At 49.9% G+C, this 17298-nt stretch overlaps 2 protein-coding genes across 15 annotated transcripts in view; one reads left to right on the forward strand and one right to left on the reverse strand.

Moving 5' to 3' along the window:
- PASK (PAS domain containing serine/threonine kinase) overlaps positions 1 to 3474 on the reverse strand; it is a 52079-nt gene extending 48605 nt beyond the window's left edge. For 5 of the 7 annotated variants that reach the window (XR_001883118.1, XM_017860677.1, XM_017860674.1 and 2 more), the window contains exon 1: positions 2634 to 2724. The gene's annotated coding sequence lies outside the window, so the exon portion shown is untranslated. Of the gene's footprint in view, positions 1 to 2633; positions 2725 to 3300 lie in introns of those variants that run through there. The other 2 variants (XM_017860676.1, XM_017860675.1) reach the window with 2 other exon arrangements.
- Positions 2800 to 17298, forward strand: part of PPP1R7 (protein phosphatase 1 regulatory subunit 7) — a 38631-nt gene continuing 24132 nt past the window's right edge. For 2 of the 8 annotated variants that reach the window (XM_017860681.1, XM_017860683.1), the window contains exons 1-8: positions 2831 to 2931; positions 3481 to 3777; positions 6731 to 6859; positions 11028 to 11083; positions 11720 to 11785; positions 12451 to 12581; positions 13580 to 13742; positions 15997 to 16113. In XM_017860681.1, coding sequence (XP_017716170.1) covers positions 3681 to 3777; positions 6731 to 6859; positions 11028 to 11083; positions 11720 to 11785; positions 12451 to 12581; positions 13580 to 13742; positions 15997 to 16113 — 759 coding nt within the window. In that variant the 5' untranslated portion in view covers positions 2831 to 2931; positions 3481 to 3680. Of the gene's footprint in view, positions 2932 to 3480; positions 3778 to 6730; positions 6860 to 11027; positions 11084 to 11719; positions 11786 to 12450; positions 12582 to 13579; positions 13743 to 15996; positions 16114 to 17298 lie in introns of all 8 variants that reach the window. The other 6 variants (XM_017860684.1, XM_017860687.1, XM_017860686.1 and 3 more) reach the window with 4 other exon arrangements.

Below are 17298 nucleotides of genomic sequence, written 5' to 3' on the forward strand. Positions count from 1 at the left end.
GCCTCCCAATGCACTAATTATTGCTACAATCAATAACAACGACATGATTCCAGTGTGAGGCAGTTTTTTTCTACTTTTAGAACCAACCTATAGACAAAGCTCAGGACACTTAATGATAGCTTCAGAATACATTGTAAATGTTGTAAAACCTTACTTTCTTAAAAAAGTAATAAAACTCTTCAGAATACATTATGTTAGAAAGCCTTAATTTCTAAAAAATATAACTCTTCAGACTGCAATGTCAATGTTACAAAACTTTATTTTAAAAAGTAATATACCCAATACTTTCGGAGGCCAGGCAGATTGCTTGAGCCCAGGAGTTCGAGACCAACCTAAACAACATAGGGAGACCCCCATCTCTACAAAAAAAAAAAAAAAAAAATTAGGCCGGGTGCAGTGGCTCACGCCTGTAATCCCAGCACTTTGGGAGGCCGAGGCCGGCGCATCATGAGGTCAGGAGATTGAGACCATCCTGGCTAACATGGTGAAACCCCATCTCTACTAAAAACACAAAAAATTAACCAGGCATGGTGGTGGGCGCCTGTAGTCCCAGCTACTTGGGAGGCTGAGGCAGGAGAATAGCGTGAATCCAGGGGAGGCGGAGCTGGCAGTGAGCCGAAATCACACCACTGCACTCCAGCCTCAGCCATAGAGTGAGACTCTGTCTCAAAAAAAAAACAAAAAACTAAGGATTAGCAAATTGTGCTGGCACACGCTGGTAGTCCCAGCTGCTTGGGAGGTTGAGGTGGGAGAATTGCTTGAGCCCAGGAGGCAGAGGCTGCAGTGAGAGGACATGGCATTACTGCACTCCAGCCTGGGCCACAGAGCAAGACCCTGTCTCAAAAAATAAAATAATAAAAAAGTAATATAACTATTCAGAATATGTTGTAAATGTCACAGAAGCTTCTTTGTAAAAGTAACTACCATGAGATGGAAAGGGGGGGAAAAAAAGCGAAGGGAGGGTAAGGGGAAGGGAGGGTAAGGGCGTGCAATTTTTTGTCCTTCATGGGAGAAAATAAATAAATACCAACTAAAGTTGAAACATCAAGATGTGGAAATTTAATTAGGTTACTGAGAATTACAAGCCTATCCAGGAGGGAAATTGATGGGACCCTCTGCCAGAGCGTGGAGGACAGCAGGAAAGATGTATCCTTTTTCCCCTGCCATGCCTCCTGGGGTGTCTGAGGTCCGTCCGCAGGGCCAGTCAGTCACTGAGCAGCACCGGCCCCTCGAACCTCCCGTGCACTCCACAGCCACAGCCTGGCCTCAAGAAAGAACACAGCCTGGCTTCACACGACCTTAGATCACTAAATTTTGATTCAAATGCTAACCAGAAATGCCTGCACGTCCAGGCCCAGATTTTTAGAATTGTCCTTTGTATCCAATGTGAGCTTTGTATCCACGGTGAGCTGCAGAACACAAACCCAGCAGACAGCACCTAATGGTGCCACCGAGTAACCATATTCCCATTGCTAGTTTTGATTCCAGAAGACCCAAGTGACCCCACCTCAGACCAAACAGAAGCAGGGACAGATGCAAGGAGTATCTCGGTGAACTTCTAGAAGCAACTGTCTCTCTCCCACTAGAACATAAGCTAAGAAGCAAATAGCTCCCATTGCTCTCAGCACAGCTGCACAATTAAAAGCAGAACCAGTTTCAGGATGAGGCCAAAAAGGTGAACAGTGCAGTAGAACATAGTAAGGATGTCAGTCCTGGAGGAGGCACCTGCAGGGCCGAGCCCTTCCAAGCAGAGTGAAGAAGTCTTTCAGAGGCAAAGGCTCCCAGAGAGGAGTTCAGTACCCAGAACAGTAGATGGACGTGGGCCTGGAGGGGCCAAGCACGACCCCAGAGCCTCCTATGCCTGCTCAGTCTTAATTTTATCCCCAAAACGAACTTTTAAGGATTTAATGCTTAGGAGTAACATGGCCAGACACGCATTTTACAAAGACTACTCCAGGGACCATGTCAGGGCAAGGCTGGAAAGCAGAAGAAAGGCCACAGTAATCCAGGCAAGAAATTATGAAGCATTAAAGGTAGCAGCAGAAGGATGAAGAGAGGAAACCCCTAAGAGAAAAATCGACATCCAACGGTACTGATGCGGGAGGTAAGGAGGAGAAGGGCCTCAAAGACGGCCCCTGCCGTAGTCTGGGAAAGAAAAACTCGTGAAAAGATGAAGGCTCAAGTCCAGGCTGGGCTGGAACCAGGAGCGCTGGCGGCGCGGGCTGAGCCCGCAGGGACCCACGAGCCCAGCGCGGGAGCGTGGCGGGATCTGGGCTGGTTCTCCTGGACCGCAGGGCGGGCTGCAGTGAAGAGGGCGCACAGTCCCGAGGCGACCCGAGGCGCCGGGCCGCGGCGCCCGCCAGGCAGGCTACACTGAAGGGCGCCCTGAAGACGCTGGGGGCGCGGGGCCCGGGACCAACGGCCGCAACCCCGCCGCGGTCTGGGCACAGAAAGGACGCTGGCTGGGTTGTGCGTGAAGAGCGCAGGGGCGGGAGACCCGGGGTCGGGCTCGTCTGAGGGCCGGGCCGGGCGGCGAACCCTCCTAGGCCAAGAGCGCGGAGTCGCGCAGGCCCCACACCGGCCCTCGGGAGATTGCAGACCCCGACCCGCTCTCCCCAGCGCAGGTAGCTCACCTGGGTCAGGCGAGGGTCACGCCAAGCCGGCTTCACACCGCGGAAGGGAGCTCCTCCGCGCTTTTATCCCACCGGCCAATCGCACAGCGACTCACACCGATTGACAAGCGCCACAGACCAACCACTTGTGCGTATGGGCGGGACTAAGCAAGCCAGAGTCCAGAAGCCCGCGCTAACGGTTGCTAGGGACGCACGGGACAACCCCCGCCCCGCGCTTCGGGGGAGCCAAAGGAATAATGGGCGCCTCCGCCCCCGGGCCGGTCAGCTGCGGTTTCCTCCAGTCTCGGGATCAAAATGGGTAAGTAGCGCAGAGCTCGCCTCTTGGAGGCCTCTTTCTGAAGGCGGAGGACGCGGGGCGGCTCGCTCATGGGCTGGGCGGCTCCGCAGGGTAGACGAAGCCTGCAGCGTCCGCACTGGGCTGGGAACGGTTTGCAAGGGGAGCGCGGCTGGCGCCCCGGAGCCGGCCAGCTGGCTCGCGGCCCCACCAGCGCAAGTGCCCCGCACCTGCCCGCCTGCTCTGAGCATCAAGAGAAGGCGGCATTTCGCATGGGTAAAATCCGCGCCTGGACGCCGGGAGAATGTTGTTGCTCTTGCCGTTCGGCCCATTGTACAGACGCAGCCAGCGAGGCTCGCAAAGGTCAGGGATGCACGTAGGACTGGCCCGCACCTTGCAGCCACGGAAAGATCCGCCTGGCCCGCGGCCCCTCCACGCCTCCGAGGTCGAGACAGTGACATAAGTTAACTCTCGAGCCCAGGGCGTCTCTGCACTCTGCTTAGACGTCCACTCCGTCTGCCTGAAGCTACGGCCGGTGCGTCCCGCTTCGACTCCCTCTGCTTTCCTTCTTAGCTTCTCGCCTCCAGACTATTCTGGCGCCGCTGCCTGAAATTACCTGCCCCGGGGGAGGCGCGGCGCGCGGGCGCGCAGCCTCATGACGGAACTACAACTCCCATGAGGCGCTGGGCACACGCAGGCGCGCCGCGGCTGAACTCGCCGCGCCGGAATCCTATTGGCTGGGCCGACTCTGAGGCGGGAGCCCTGATTGGTTGATGGGTCTGAGGCGACAGATTCCGGAAAGGGGAAGAGCAGCCAACATGGCGGCGGAACGCGGCGCGGGGCAGCAACAGTCGCAGGAGATGATGGAGGGTGAGCGGCCCCTGCGGGCGGCGGCCCAAGGGCCGGGCGGGCGGGGGGAGCTGCGGGCCGGAACTGCTCCGTGCCTGAGAGAAACCCCACGTCCCGCCTCCGGCCGCCGCCGTGCGGCCCCCTGACAGCTGACAGCCGGACCCGGGGGAACGGGGAGGCTCTGGACCTCGGGGAGACCCGGCCTGGGGGCGGCAGCGGCCGGGAAGGACTCAGAGCTAGGGGTAGAGTGGCGGCGCGAGGCCAGGCCGGGGGTGGGGCTGAATGGGACGCGGTGGCTCCATTCAGTCCAGTTGGAGCCTCGCCCCGAGCCTCTGAGATTGACAGGCGGGGGAGCCTCCTCGGTCAGCTGACGAGGAAACTGAGGCTCTGGGCGCTGGGATCTACCAGAGTCTGCTCCTTGGTTCGCGTGGTGAGGGTGGAGGAGGGTCTTCTCTTGAAATCGAAAGGACTGTTGGCGAAGGGGTAGCAAGGAACCAGAAGATTTAGTTACACAAGGTGATACCTGTTTTCAAAGCTGTCATAGTTCCAAAAAGTCTAAATTCAACTTTCTTTCTTCTCATTCATTTTGTTAAAAACAAAACAAAACAAAACAAAAATGCATATATGTATATGTTATACGTACACATGTATTTATATATAATTTTCTACATATCTGTAGTTACAGTCATACATGCATGTGCAGTATGTGTATAAACATGCGTGCACACACCCACCAACTGGGGAATCAGTTGTGTCATCAAGTGCTTAAGCGGTCTTGGGTCCCATGGTTTGGTGAGGGGTACAGCCCTCCCAGAAGAGCAGTCACTGCCTCATGTGAAAGTGGTAGGGAGGAGGAATGTGGAGCTGGGGAAGGAGGACGGGTGCAGAAGAAAGGGCTGACATGTTTGGGAGTGGTGAGAGCTGCACAAGCAGGACCAGCTCTGAGCTGCAGCCTGAAGAATAACTCGAAGGCAACGAGGTTGGGGATAAGGTGAGGGAAAAGAGCAAGAATCACTCAAGATGAAGAAAGCTGCGGTCAAAGGGTGTGGAGGAGAGTTTGACCAAATCGTATGTGGTGGGGATGGGGGCAGTGGTGTTAAGGATCTTGGACCTCATACCCTTAGAGTCTTTTTAAGTAAGAAGTGCCTCTTCATATCCTCCCACTCCCTCTTCAACTGTTTCCATGTCTTGGTAAATGACAAATTATAAAAGCCCGGCTTTTCTCTCTGTCCCACTCCCACCCATGTCCTATTAGTCAAGGAGCTCTGACTTTTACTTTTAAAAATAATCTCCAAATCATCGATGTGTCCTCCATTCCCATTGCCAGTACCTTAACTCAGACCTTCGTCATCTCTAGGCTAGATTCATTGTCCCTGCTCCCCAGCCCATCGTCCCCAGTGCACCAAAGTCATTTTCTTACATTCTGATCCACTGTCCCATGTTCCAGACCCTCTCTGCTGCCCTCAGGCTTCACTTTGGCCAACCTTCATTAGCTAAGCCTCTCCTAACCTCACACCACTCCTCCTCTTCCTGGGGTTTTTGCACCAGATTGTCATGCAATAAGAACTTTCTCTCCCTGAGCCTGGACCACCAAGTGACCTGTGCGTAGTGGTGACTAATTTGTTAAATATCTACTGCATGTCATGCATGTACTAACTGCTCTCGTGCTTTTTCTAATTTAACCCTGACAGCAACTCGCTGAGGCATAGGTTCTGTACTAGCTCCCTTCCACAGACTAGGAGATTGAGGCTTTCAAATGGAAATGATTTGCCAAACCTGCATCTCTAGCAGCAAGATGCAAACTCAGGAAAAGCATTCCAGAAATACTTTTGGACTCAAAGATCAGATTTGGATTTTAGAATTAGATCAGACTCTCTGGCAATGGAGAATAGGTTAAACAAGGCAAGACAAGTCGCAGAGAGATGAGTTAGGAGGCAGGGCAGGAGCACAGGCCACAGCTAACAAATAACTGAGCTACCGTCATTGCGGGGGTAGGGAAGAAGAGATGGATTTGGAGGGTTTGGAGCTGGGTTTTATGAGGACTTGTTTTATACAGCAATCCTTTCTTGGGTTTTACTTTGCTAGGCTAAGCAGGAAGTACAAAGCTGAAATTGAACTTTTTCCCTCGAAGAACACATCTCTTTGTAGATAAACCATAGTCAGGAAAGAGACTATTTTCAGTATGGTTGATAATTCCAAGTAATGTGTTAGTGCCTCATGTTTTCCCGACAGACTTCCAAAAAAGATCATGAGTAAAGTTATAAAAAAGAAAATGATTTGACAACCTTACCAAAGAATTTTTGCCTGACACATTTAATTGCCTTATTCTTTAATTCAGAAAATATTTATGAACCTTTAAAAGCTTTGAGTTGCTAACATTCTGTCCAGTGTCCAGTGTGAAAGCTCATTTCACACCAATGAGCTTTCTGTGGGCGGTCAGCACTACTGGCTGTATTCTCCTCTTCCTTAGTGATCTTCCCTGCCCACAATCTGATTTGAGTTAGTCTTGATTTCTTTCAGAATGTGGGCCTGTGAACTTGGCTGGTTTTCTTAGCCAGATGAGTAGTAGAGCATGGATGGAAGTATGTGGCAGAAGAGTCACAGTGGTGGTCACCCAGCCCGAAAGTGAAAGGCACTCAGGAGGTGTTTCACTACCTGGTTCCATTAGTGGATTTAATCACAAGTGATCCAAGGCTTTCAGAACACTGGGCAATTCTTCACAAGCTCCTTGAGGGCAGAAGTAGTGTGTTCCTCACCTAAGTATCCATGTGGGCTCCACACTCTGCTCCCCGTTCTCCCTGCGGCCATATGCCTCAAGTGGTGCTGGGACATGGGAGACACTCAATGGTTATTGAACTGGATTCAACAAACATGTTTAAATGAAGTCCTTTTGACTTACAACTGGGTGTTTATTATATGTTCCTTAAAGTCCCATAAATTGGATGTGAATTCTCATTGACTTGTGTGGGTTCAGTTGACAGGCGGGTCGAGTCTGAAGAATCCGGCGATGAAGAAGGGAAGAAACACAGCAGTGGCATCGTGGCAGACCTCAGTGAACAGAGCCTGAAGGATGGGGAGGAGCGGGGGGAGGAGGACCCAGAAGGTACCAGGCCCAGCTCCCTTGGGGGACATCTGCTTTTTGGGGGATGTGGGCTGTGCTGCATATGGTCTGTCCCTGGGTGTGGGTGATGTGTGGTCTGGGGAAGGACTGCCGTGCCCCTAGGCCCTCAGTGGGCCAGGGCAGGTGGATGTGCTCTCTGAGGCGCTCCCTCAGCAGGCTGACTCATTGACAGCATTTGCAAAAAGGATGTGGTTTTTTTCCAGTTCCACTGAAGGCAAATCCTAGCACGGATATTGGTACTAGTGTGCCATCTGAGACAGAACCACGACATTGTGGGCCGGGCGCGGTGGCTCATGCCTGTAATCCCAGCACCTTGGGAGGCCGGGGTGGGCAGATCACGAGGTCAGGAGATCGAGCCCATCCTGGCCAACATGGTGAAAACCCGTCTCTACAAAAAATACAAAAATTAGCCGGGCGTGGCGGCACATGCCTGTAATCCCAGCTACTCAGGTGATTGAGGCAGGAGAATTGCTTGAACCCAGGAGGCGGAGGTTGCAGTGAGCCAAGAACGCACCACTACACTCTGGCCTGGGTGACAGAGGGAGACTTCGTCTCAAAAAAAAAAAAAAAAAAAAAAAACCGCAACATTGTTTTGTTAACCGTATGTTTAGGAAGCCAGATTTGAAATAAACGTTATGGTTGACTGCTATGTTTCTGTGTCCTACCATAGCAATAGAAACCTTTAATCTCTTGAGAGAAATTATTTCTGAGTCTTGCCTTACCATTTTTATAGGCCTGAGGATTGACTTCTAAAGTGCCTAGATGTGGCCGGGCATTGTGGCTCCCGCCTGTAATCCTATCACTTTGGGAGGCCAAGGCGGTTGGATCACTTGAGGTCAGGAGTTGAAGACCAGCCTGGCCAATATGGTGAAACCCTGTCTCTACTAAAAATACAAAAAAAAAAAGAAAAAAGAAAAATTAGCCAGGCATGGTGGTGTGCACCTGTAGTCCCAGCTACTTGGGAGGCTGAGACAGGAGAATTGCTTGAACCCGGGAGGCAGAAGTTGCAGTGAGCTGAGATCACACCACTGCACTCCAGCCCAGGTGGCAGAACGAGATTCCGTCTCAAAAAAAAAAAGCAAGTTTCTGAACAGTATGCGTGCATGTATGTACTTTTACCTGCTAGAGAAAGAAAACACATCAAACGGGCTGAGTCTGTCCAAACAGCAGGTTTAAGAAGGATCTATACATTTTGCATTCTCTAGATTTGTATACAATGTATGAATAATCATGCATCCCTTATAAAAATAAAATAAATTTATAAAGAAACAAACCTAATTTTTAAAATAACATTGTGCTCTCTGTGCCAGCAAAGATGTTTGGTAACTATGGCAACCTACTTTTAAGGCAAAAGGAGATTACCACAAAAGTACCAGTTACATTTACTTTGGAACTTCGGAGCTGATATTCTGGAAGTGATGTGGGTGGAATAAAGTGCATGGGAGAGATAGATGGAAGCTTCCGTTATCGCCTGACTTAGTCACCAACAGTGGAGCAGTAGGAGCCCCCGCTATCCTCAGATGGGTGCTGCTAAGACATCGGGTGTTTATGGAAGACTTGAGAGTTGGCAGAGCAAGTCCTGTGTGCTTTCTTTCCCTGGGTCACTAGCACAGGCTAATGATGTTGTCCTCATGTTCTGTAAGTACCCAGGTGTGGTAATGTGTTACAGATGAGGAGAAAGACTCTCTGCAGCTTGTCCAAGGGCACACGGCTACAAGGCAGACCAGCTGGCCTGGCCTGGGAAAATCCAAGTTTTTTTCTTTGAGATGATTAGCTGATTATGAGTTTTCTGGGTATGCATTTCTAGCCCTTAGAGAAGCCAAGACTTGCTCCTACCTGTGTTTGTTTAAGTCTTAAATTCAATTAAAACAAATTTAATCATGTCAACTGTTACCTTCTACCTATTTTCCCTAAATTATTTTTAAAATATAATGAATCTATAATACACTCAGAAGGGCATTGTAGGCTGGAAGGCTTGTTTCAGAGGTTAGCTGACATTTTGAGTGGTGAGCGGCCAACCATGCTGGATGTATTACAAACAAGACCCCTTAAAGCCATGTGACCATGTGTCCTGAGGAGCCTGGCACAGCTGGTTTCTGCCTGCCGGCCCGGCATAACTGTGCCCTTCTGCTCTCAAAGGGTCCTGGTTTGGACCACGTGACCTGGGCACCCTGCCTTAATTGTAGTGCCTCTTCCAGTGCCACTTCCTGAGCTTAGGAACTTGACACTGCCTTTTGGGGTGATTTGTATCTGTCTCTTGGTTTTGCCCAGTTCCTTTTATTTAATTCTTAGGTTGGCTGGTATCCTGTACAGTTGTGGATAAACTATAGTAAGCTTTTTTTTTTAACTAACCACAGTTGATGGTTATAGAAAAGGCACAGTGGAAAAACTGAAGTGAATGCAGCCATGTGGGATCATTACTTTGTTAAGCTGGTCTGATGTCAAGTGCTCCTCTCAGAAGCCTCCAGGTGAGGTGAGGAACCAGCCCTTGGCATGTGGTTCAGGGCTGTGTGAGCTCGCTCCACTGCAGAAACAAGTGCACGTTTGCTCTAGGAAGAGCCACAGTAAAAGCGCTGACAGCCCTGTAAGGTAGTGACAGTGACAATCCGTTTACAGGAGAAAGAGCATCCTATGGGTATAATTGACAGAATCCAGACTGGGAGAAGCACTACAAGACAAGCTTGTTTTCCTACGACAGAAAACTGCAAGGGGAAAAAAGAAGTTTAAGAAAAATGCTGGGCTGGGTGCAGTGTCTCGTGCCTATAATCCTAGCACTTTGGGAGGCCAAGGTGGGAGGTTCACTTGAGGCTCGGAGTTCCAGACCAGCCTGGGCAACATAGCGAGACCCTGACTGTACAAAACATGGTTTTAAAAAATTCGCCGGGCATGGTGGCTCACACCTGTAGTTGCAGCTTCCTGGGAGCCCAAGACAAGGATCACTTGAGCCCACAAGTTCAAGGCTGCAGTGAGCTATGATCACACCACTGTACTCCAGCCTGAGCAGCAGAGATCCTGTCTCTTAAAAAAAATAATAATTTAAAAAAATTTTTAAAAAGAGAAATACCATCTAGTCACAATATACAGCCTTATTTGGATCATAATGCAAGTGAACTAAGGGAAGAAATGTTAAGACAGTTGAGGAAATGCGAACACTGACAATCTTTGGTGATACTGAGGAATTACTGTTAATTTTTTTAAGTGTTTTAAGGGGGAGTGTGCATATTTGTGTGTCTGCATGAGTCTATATACCACTGATGTGCATGCGTGTGTCTGTGTAGTGTGCATACGTGCCTATGTGTCTTTGTGCATGCCTGTGTGTGTGCATCTGTGTGTGTCTTAGTCCTTTTCAGCACATATGCTGAAGTAGGTTCCAATGAAATGAAACGAGGAAGTGCTTAACAGGGAGTCTGTCGCCTCAGCAGGGAGAGCAGCTCTCTCTGCCTCCTCCGCACAGAGGAGGCCGGCTCTGGGGTGGAGAGTCCTCGTGAAATCCAATGGGCTTCTCTGCTGGAGTGAGTTCATCAGTCTCCCCATTGAGAAGTGTGTTTAAATTATTCAGTGAGCCTCTTTGATCCTATCTGTTGAACTATGTTTTGTTTTGTTTTGCTCTTTGCAGAGGGAAGTGTTTGTAGATGCTGGGCCACCTTCCAAAGCACTAAAAGGCCCATCCTAGAGCATCTGATGTGCCCAGCACGATCTAAATTCTAATGGCCTGGTTTATTGCCACAACCAAACGGAGAAAAGCTACGTAGGAGGCAGGCTGCCAGTTCTGCGGCTCTAGGAGTCACAGAAAGGCAGTAGTGCTGCCCTGCTCACCTGCACTCAGCTGCTTCCTCCCCTCCTTCCCACTAACAGCTTCAAAACACATTTCCCTTCTCAGGAAGTTCAGAGGCACAGATGGATGTTTGGAGACCTTTGCCAATATCTGAATTCAGGGAATTCAAAATGCTTAAAACATCACTATTGTTGGAACAGGGTTCAACCTTGCCACATTCTCCAGGTCCTCAGCAAACCTTCCCATTGGTTCCTCCTCAGGATTTGAGCTGGATCTGGGCACCAAACAGCCCCAGACCTCGGCCAGAAGCAGCTCTTCATCAATGCCTCCTGTTAATGGGGTTCTGAACAAACCTCTTTTTCTAATGTTTTTCAGAAGAACATGAGCTGCCTGTGGACATGGAAACCATCAACCTGGACAGAGATGCAGAGGTAATGCCGCCTGCTCAGCCCAGCCTGGGGCATGGTGATGGACCACCCTGTCAGGTTATCTTGTATGAGATTAGTAAGTTACTTCCCTAAAGAGGTTGCCTAAGCCTCCCTTGGTTGGATCAGAGTCCTGTGTTCATGTTGTTTTTCTTACCAGTGATTGTTACCCCATGTCTATTTGGTCCTTGAGGATTGTGTGGCAGATGGGATGCCTTTGACTCATACATTCTCTGGGTCTGATGATTACATTATACGTGAGGGTCCCAATAGCCGCAGGCTGTGTATGACTGGCCTGGCCACTGGGCCTCCTGAGCCCACAGCGTGTCTCTGAAGGTGATGGGATGGGGTGCATATCCTCAGAGCCGGAGCTTATGTTTGTGCATACAGGATCTAGGGAATGAGAAAAAGATGTCATGTACCAATCATTTTAAGGGCCAGTTTTACATAAAACTAAGTCATCACTAAACCAAAGAGCCCCCGCAGCACGCCTTGTCACCGACACCTGTCTGCTGCAGACCCACCTGGCACTGCCTCCCCCGCTGCTGCCCACTCCCAGGCCTCCTCTGATGGCTCCTCTTCTAGGACACAGGTCTGCAGCCCCTTTGCTGTAGCCGAGTATAGATTTCCGCTTTGTTTCAGGATGTCGATTTGAATCACTGTCGCATTGGGAAGATTGAAGGATTTGAGGTGCTGAAGAAAGTGAAGGTGAGGGGGACTTTCATGAGGGGACTATGACCCATATCACCCATAGGATGTGGCTAAGTCCAGAATCGAGCCATCAGTCCTAAGTTGTGGTCTTTGGCCCAGCCTGTGGGAGGCGTGGCTGCCTCTACCTTGTAGCAGGCCTTTACTGGGAGAACAGCAAGTGTGAGACAGCAGTTGAGGGACTTGAGGCACAGCCCTGGGGCTGGCTCTCCTGAGCTCAGGCGGCCAGTGACCTGTGACTCTGGCCTGCCTCAGTTCTGTGCCTGTGTTCAATTAGGCACTCAGTGAATTTTATGGTCCTCCGTGCATCTCATTTGAATTTGTTTCTCAAAATTGAGCCCACCATAGGTTCTTATGTTCTGCCAGGAAGTGGCAAACACCCGTACCCCAGGCCAACGCCTCCCTCCTCAACTAGGCCTGCTTGGTGGGGGGCCTGCCTCCTGCCTCCTTTTGGGTTCCTGCCCATCCTCAGGTGTGTTGAGGAATTCTAGCGTAGTGCCCTTGCCCACCTACCTCTCAAAGGTCAGCACCTTTCTGGGAAACAGCAGGAGAATGAAGACATGTCCTTCCACCAGAAAGGCCTGTCCTGTGTCCTCCAGGACCAGCTGAGGCCTTCTCGTGGCCTCCCCTGTGCCTGTGTCAATTGTCCTTTTCCCATCCCCCAGACTCTCTGCCTCCGCCAAAATTTAATTAAATGCATTGAGAATCTGGAGGAGCTACAGAGTCTTCGAGAGCTGGATCTTTACGACAACCAGATCAAGAAGATTGAGAATCTGGAGGCGCTAACAGAGCTGGAGTGAGTCATGAGACCCACAGGAGAACAGCATGGTGGGGAGGCCACTGGGTGGGGGGTGTCCAGTCTCTCCAGAGCCAACCTCCTGCTGGCTCTTAGCCCTTGAGAGGCTGCCTCTGCCACAGGGTCCTGCCCTGCCTCTGAATCCCAAGTCTCTGCCTGCTATGTTCAGGGCTCCAGGAGGCCACATTGGCTTCATGCATGTCTTCGGCTTCCTGGACAATCCTGACTTGCAAAGTAAACCTTTGATGGGAAGGCTGCAGTGGGGACTTCTGGAAAAGCCTCCATTCAGGGGATACTGAGATTGGTAGAGGGGAAAGTTAATCCAGAATTTCCTCTTGCCTTTTGAATACTCTTTTTTTAAATTTAAAAAAAAAAACAAAGTGACATTTCTAAGTTAAGGAGTCAGGTCCTACACCAGGTGCAGTGGTGCATACCTGTAATCTCAGTGCTTTGGGAGGTCAAATTGGGAGGATCACTTGAGCCCAGAAGTTCAAGATAGCCTGGGCAACATAACAAGACCCTGTCTACAAAAATTAAAATTAAAAAAGAAGAAGCCAGGTCCTAGTTGTAACTTTACCTGGATTTCTGCCCTTTGTTGCTTATTCATTTTTGCTTGTTTTGTTTCTAATTCGGTACTTCTCAGGCCCCTTCTGTGTGCAGAGCCTGGTGCAAGGTCCTGTCACGGGCACAGGTGTGAATGAAACAGTTTCGGCCTCAAATACCATGCTGGGAGCCAGGGCGTCAGGGGCCTGTAGGCTGCCTCTGGCTTGCTCCGGGCTCCTGGGCAGCCTCCAAATCCTTCATGACAGCATCAGTGTGAGCCAGGCGGCAGCAGGGGCACAGACCGCACCCCCTGCCCCACCCCACCCTGCCCTGCCCCGCCCCACAGTGACTGCAGACCCCTAATGGGGATGCTACCTTTAGGGTGGTTGAATTGTGAGTTCTCTGCAACCTATGCTCATGTGATTTTTTTTTAAAACTGTTCTGGTTGTTCTCAGGATTCTAGATATTTCTTTTAATCTGCTGAGAAACATCGAAGGGGTTGACAAGTTGACACGACTGAAAAAACTCTTCTTGGTCAACAATAAAATCAGTAAAATTGAGAACTTAAGCAACTTACATCAACTACAGATGCTAGAGCTGGGATCTAACCGCATCCGGGTAGGTGAAGACAGCCCTGACTAGTATATTCAGGGAGAGGCAGCTGGCAGGTTGTGTGCGGACTCAGTGGGTGTATGTAGAATGCATAGTGAGTATGCATTTCTTATGATGCTGTGATTTTTTTCATGAACAAGGAAATTTTTTTTTTTTTAAAGAAAAAATGCTAACTGGAAGTCAGTATCAGTAAGTCCTAAGTGGTCTAGCTTTTCTTTTGCACATAGATTTCAGTTGCTCTTCATCCAAATCATGACCCTAAATCACACCATTCCCAGTTACGTTCTGCCTGAGATGAACCAGCCGACCTGAATGCCTTGCTCTTGGACTTACTCGTGGTAATCTTCTCTGGCATGCTTCTTTGAGATGAAAGTTTCCCAAGCCCAGCAAAGTGGTCACTTGAAGTGAACTGATGTACATACCAGGGGCTTTAGAAAGCCTCTTGATGCTGACACACTCCCAAAGGCAGTGCTGAGTGGGGCCTTCCTCCTGGATGGCTTAATACTCCTGGGACACAGTCCCCAGCAGGATTAGATCTGTTCTCAGGTTCCATTTGACCTTGAAAACGTGGGACAGAATGGAAATAAAAGACTTTGGAAAAGTGATCTGGTGTTCCACAGAAGCAGGATCAAGTCTTCACCAGCTGACTCATAACCACCGTCATGTGCTGGAGGGGAATGCGGGAGGGCGTCCCAGGAAGACTGACATTGAAGGTGGATCTGCCAGGCAGAGAGTGGGGAGGGTTCCCGTGGGCAGGGAGGAGGACTCTGTCAGCCAGAAGAGCATTCAAGCCCCATGCCTGGCTCCTAATCAGGGTCATGGCACAGAGCCTATGCTTCCCCCAGCCTTGCTGAGTGGCTTTGGCAGGTGTTTCTGAGCACATTCGACCCTGCCCCATGTTCAAAATGCCCCTCTGTTTGGCTTCTGAAAGTATTACAGCATGCTATGTCTGTCCCGGGCCCTTGAGAGCTTGGACAGGACACAAACCAAGGGAGGGTGGTTTTGGCAAGAGTCTCTTGACAGTTATTGTTAGAGATCTCATGGCCACAAATAGCAAAGCAGCACATTTAAAACTAGAGAGCAGCCCAGATGTCCGCACTTTACCAAGTGTCTGACTGTGGAACTTTCTAGGGGAACAGTGGCTCATCACAAATTAATGCAGACTATAGCCGGTGAGGATGCCCCCGCCCCACCGAGTCCTGCAGTGGTGTGTGGATTAGCATACCATCTTCCATCCTGGAGTCCCCTCCTGGTTAGCAAGCACCTCATCTGGTTCTTTTGTGTCTGCTGAAATATTTAAAGAATGACTTGTTCTGAGAGAGAGTGAACTGACAGAGGAGGGAAACTGAAGTCCAATCAATAAACAGTCATTAAACATCCTGTTGTAGGCAAGTCACCATGGGGAGATCAGACGGCAGCATGGTCATTGCCTCTGGAGGTTTATGGTTGAATAGAGGAGCACATGATCACAGCAAGGAAGAGTGCTGTAGGCGGGTGTGGAAACTGGGCAAGAGGAGCAGAGTGCTGTAGTGTGAGGGCCCCCCAGGAATCCTAAGTGAGGGTCCCAGGATTTCAAAGACTTAAGGTCAGAGTGCCCCATACCTCACTTCTGTAGAGACTGAGGCTCTTCGGAGGACCTTCTTTTTTTTTTTTTTTTTTTTTGAGACGGAGTCTCGTGCTGTTGCCCAGGCTGGAGTGCAGTGGCTCAGTCTTGGCTCACTGCAAGCTCTGCCTCTCAGGTTCACGCCGTTCTCCTGCCTCAGCCTCCTGAGTAGCTAGAACTACAGGCACCCGCCGCCATGTCCAGCTAATTTCTTTGTATTTTTAGTAGAGACGGGATTTCGCTGTGTTAGCCAGGACGGTCTCGATCTCCTGACCTTGTGATCTGCCCGCCTTAGCCTCCCAAAGTGCTGGGATTACAGGTGTGAGCCACCGCGCCCAGCGGGAGGACATTTTAATGTGTCAGCTCACAAGTTTAGAACTGGAAGGGACTTGGGAATCTGCTGGTCCCTGGGTTCCGAGACTGTTCCTCAGCACCCCAGAAAATCTGAGGGCTGGAAGTGAGCTCAAGACAGTCTTGGACTCGCCGCTCTTGTGTTCTGCCTTCAAGTAGGGTTTCCCTGCAGGTCTTAGCAGATACATCACTAGCCCCACGTCACAGAACTGAAGCCCTGACAGCTCTGCCCCAGTCCAGTCACCTGCTGGCTGCCTGGCGCAGCCGTCAACTGCAGTACTCATTGCTGTTCTGTCTTTTCCACAGGCAATTGAAAATATTGACACCTTAACCAACCTGGAGAGTTTGTTTTTGGGGAAAAACAAAATTACTAAACTTCAGAACCTGGATGCGCTCACCAACCTGACAGTCCTCAGTATGCAGGTACAGAGCTTCCTGAGCCGCCCGTCCCTGCAAGCCCTGGCAGGGCCAGTGCTGCTGAACACAACCTGAGTTTTTATCCTTCACAATTGGCACTTTGTTTCACTCTTAGTAAACAATTGAAACATGAGATGTCACAGACTTTATACATACTTGTGCCAAGCAAAAACTTGATTCTCTTTTTAATTTATTTATTTCACTTTTTTAGAGACAGCGTCTTTATCTGTCACTCAGGCTGCAGTGCAGTGGTGCTATCATAGCTCACTGCAGCCTCCAACTCCTGGGCTCAAGCCAACCTCCCACCTCAGCCTGCCAAGTTGGTAGGACTACAGGCATGCACCAGCACCTTCAGCTACTATTTTGTCGAGGGGGTGGGGCATGGAAGAGATGAGGTCTCACTGTGTTGCCTAGGCTGGTCTTGAAGTCTTGACCTCAAGTAATCTTCCTGCCTTGGCCACCCAAAATGCTGGGTTTATAAGCATGAGCCATCACTCCTGGCCTTTTTTTTTTTCTTCTGGAGACAAGGTCTCACTCTCTCATCCAGGCAGGAGTGCACTGACAAGTACATTCATAGCTCACTATAACCTCACACTCCTGGGCTCAAGTAATCCTCCCTCCTCAGCCTGCCAAGTAGCTGGGACTACAGGTACACACCACCATGCCTGGCTAATTTTTGTATTTTATGTAGAGAAGCGGTTTCCGCATGTTGCCCAGGGTGGTCTTGAACTCCTGGACTCGAGCGAACCTCCTGCCTTGGCCTCCCCACAAATTTCATTCTTAAGTGCTGTGTTTTTGATTTTTTCCACCCGCTGCCCCAGTAGCAGTCCTAGATGGTTTTTAGCCAAAGAGGACTTCTTCAGAAGGTGGAGCTTATTCTAAATTCTAAAGTGTTTGGCTCAGTGGTAGAAGCAATTCCTTCCATTACACAGAGAATATCAGCCCTGTTAGACTTCTGCATTTGGGAGTTGATAAGCACTTGAGTATGCCTAGGCTCCTGTTTACCTTTTGTGTTGGAAGCAGATTAGCAGCATTAGACCCTTGAAGTGAGCTGGAACAGAGTGCTCTGGGGTCAAGGCCCAGTGTGGTTAGTTGATCCCGTTGATTGACACTGAGGGGCATATGAAAACCACTCTTAACCCTTGGTGAAGCAGAAGTTTGTCAGGCTTCTTTTTTTTTTTTTTTTTTTTT

This window comes from Rhinopithecus bieti, unplaced genomic scaffold (genome assembly GCF_001698545.2).
Source record: "Rhinopithecus bieti isolate Rb0 unplaced genomic scaffold, ASM169854v2 scaffold_56246, whole genome shotgun sequence".
In the NCBI taxonomy this organism is placed as follows: domain Eukaryota; kingdom Metazoa; phylum Chordata; class Mammalia; order Primates; family Cercopithecidae; genus Rhinopithecus; species Rhinopithecus bieti.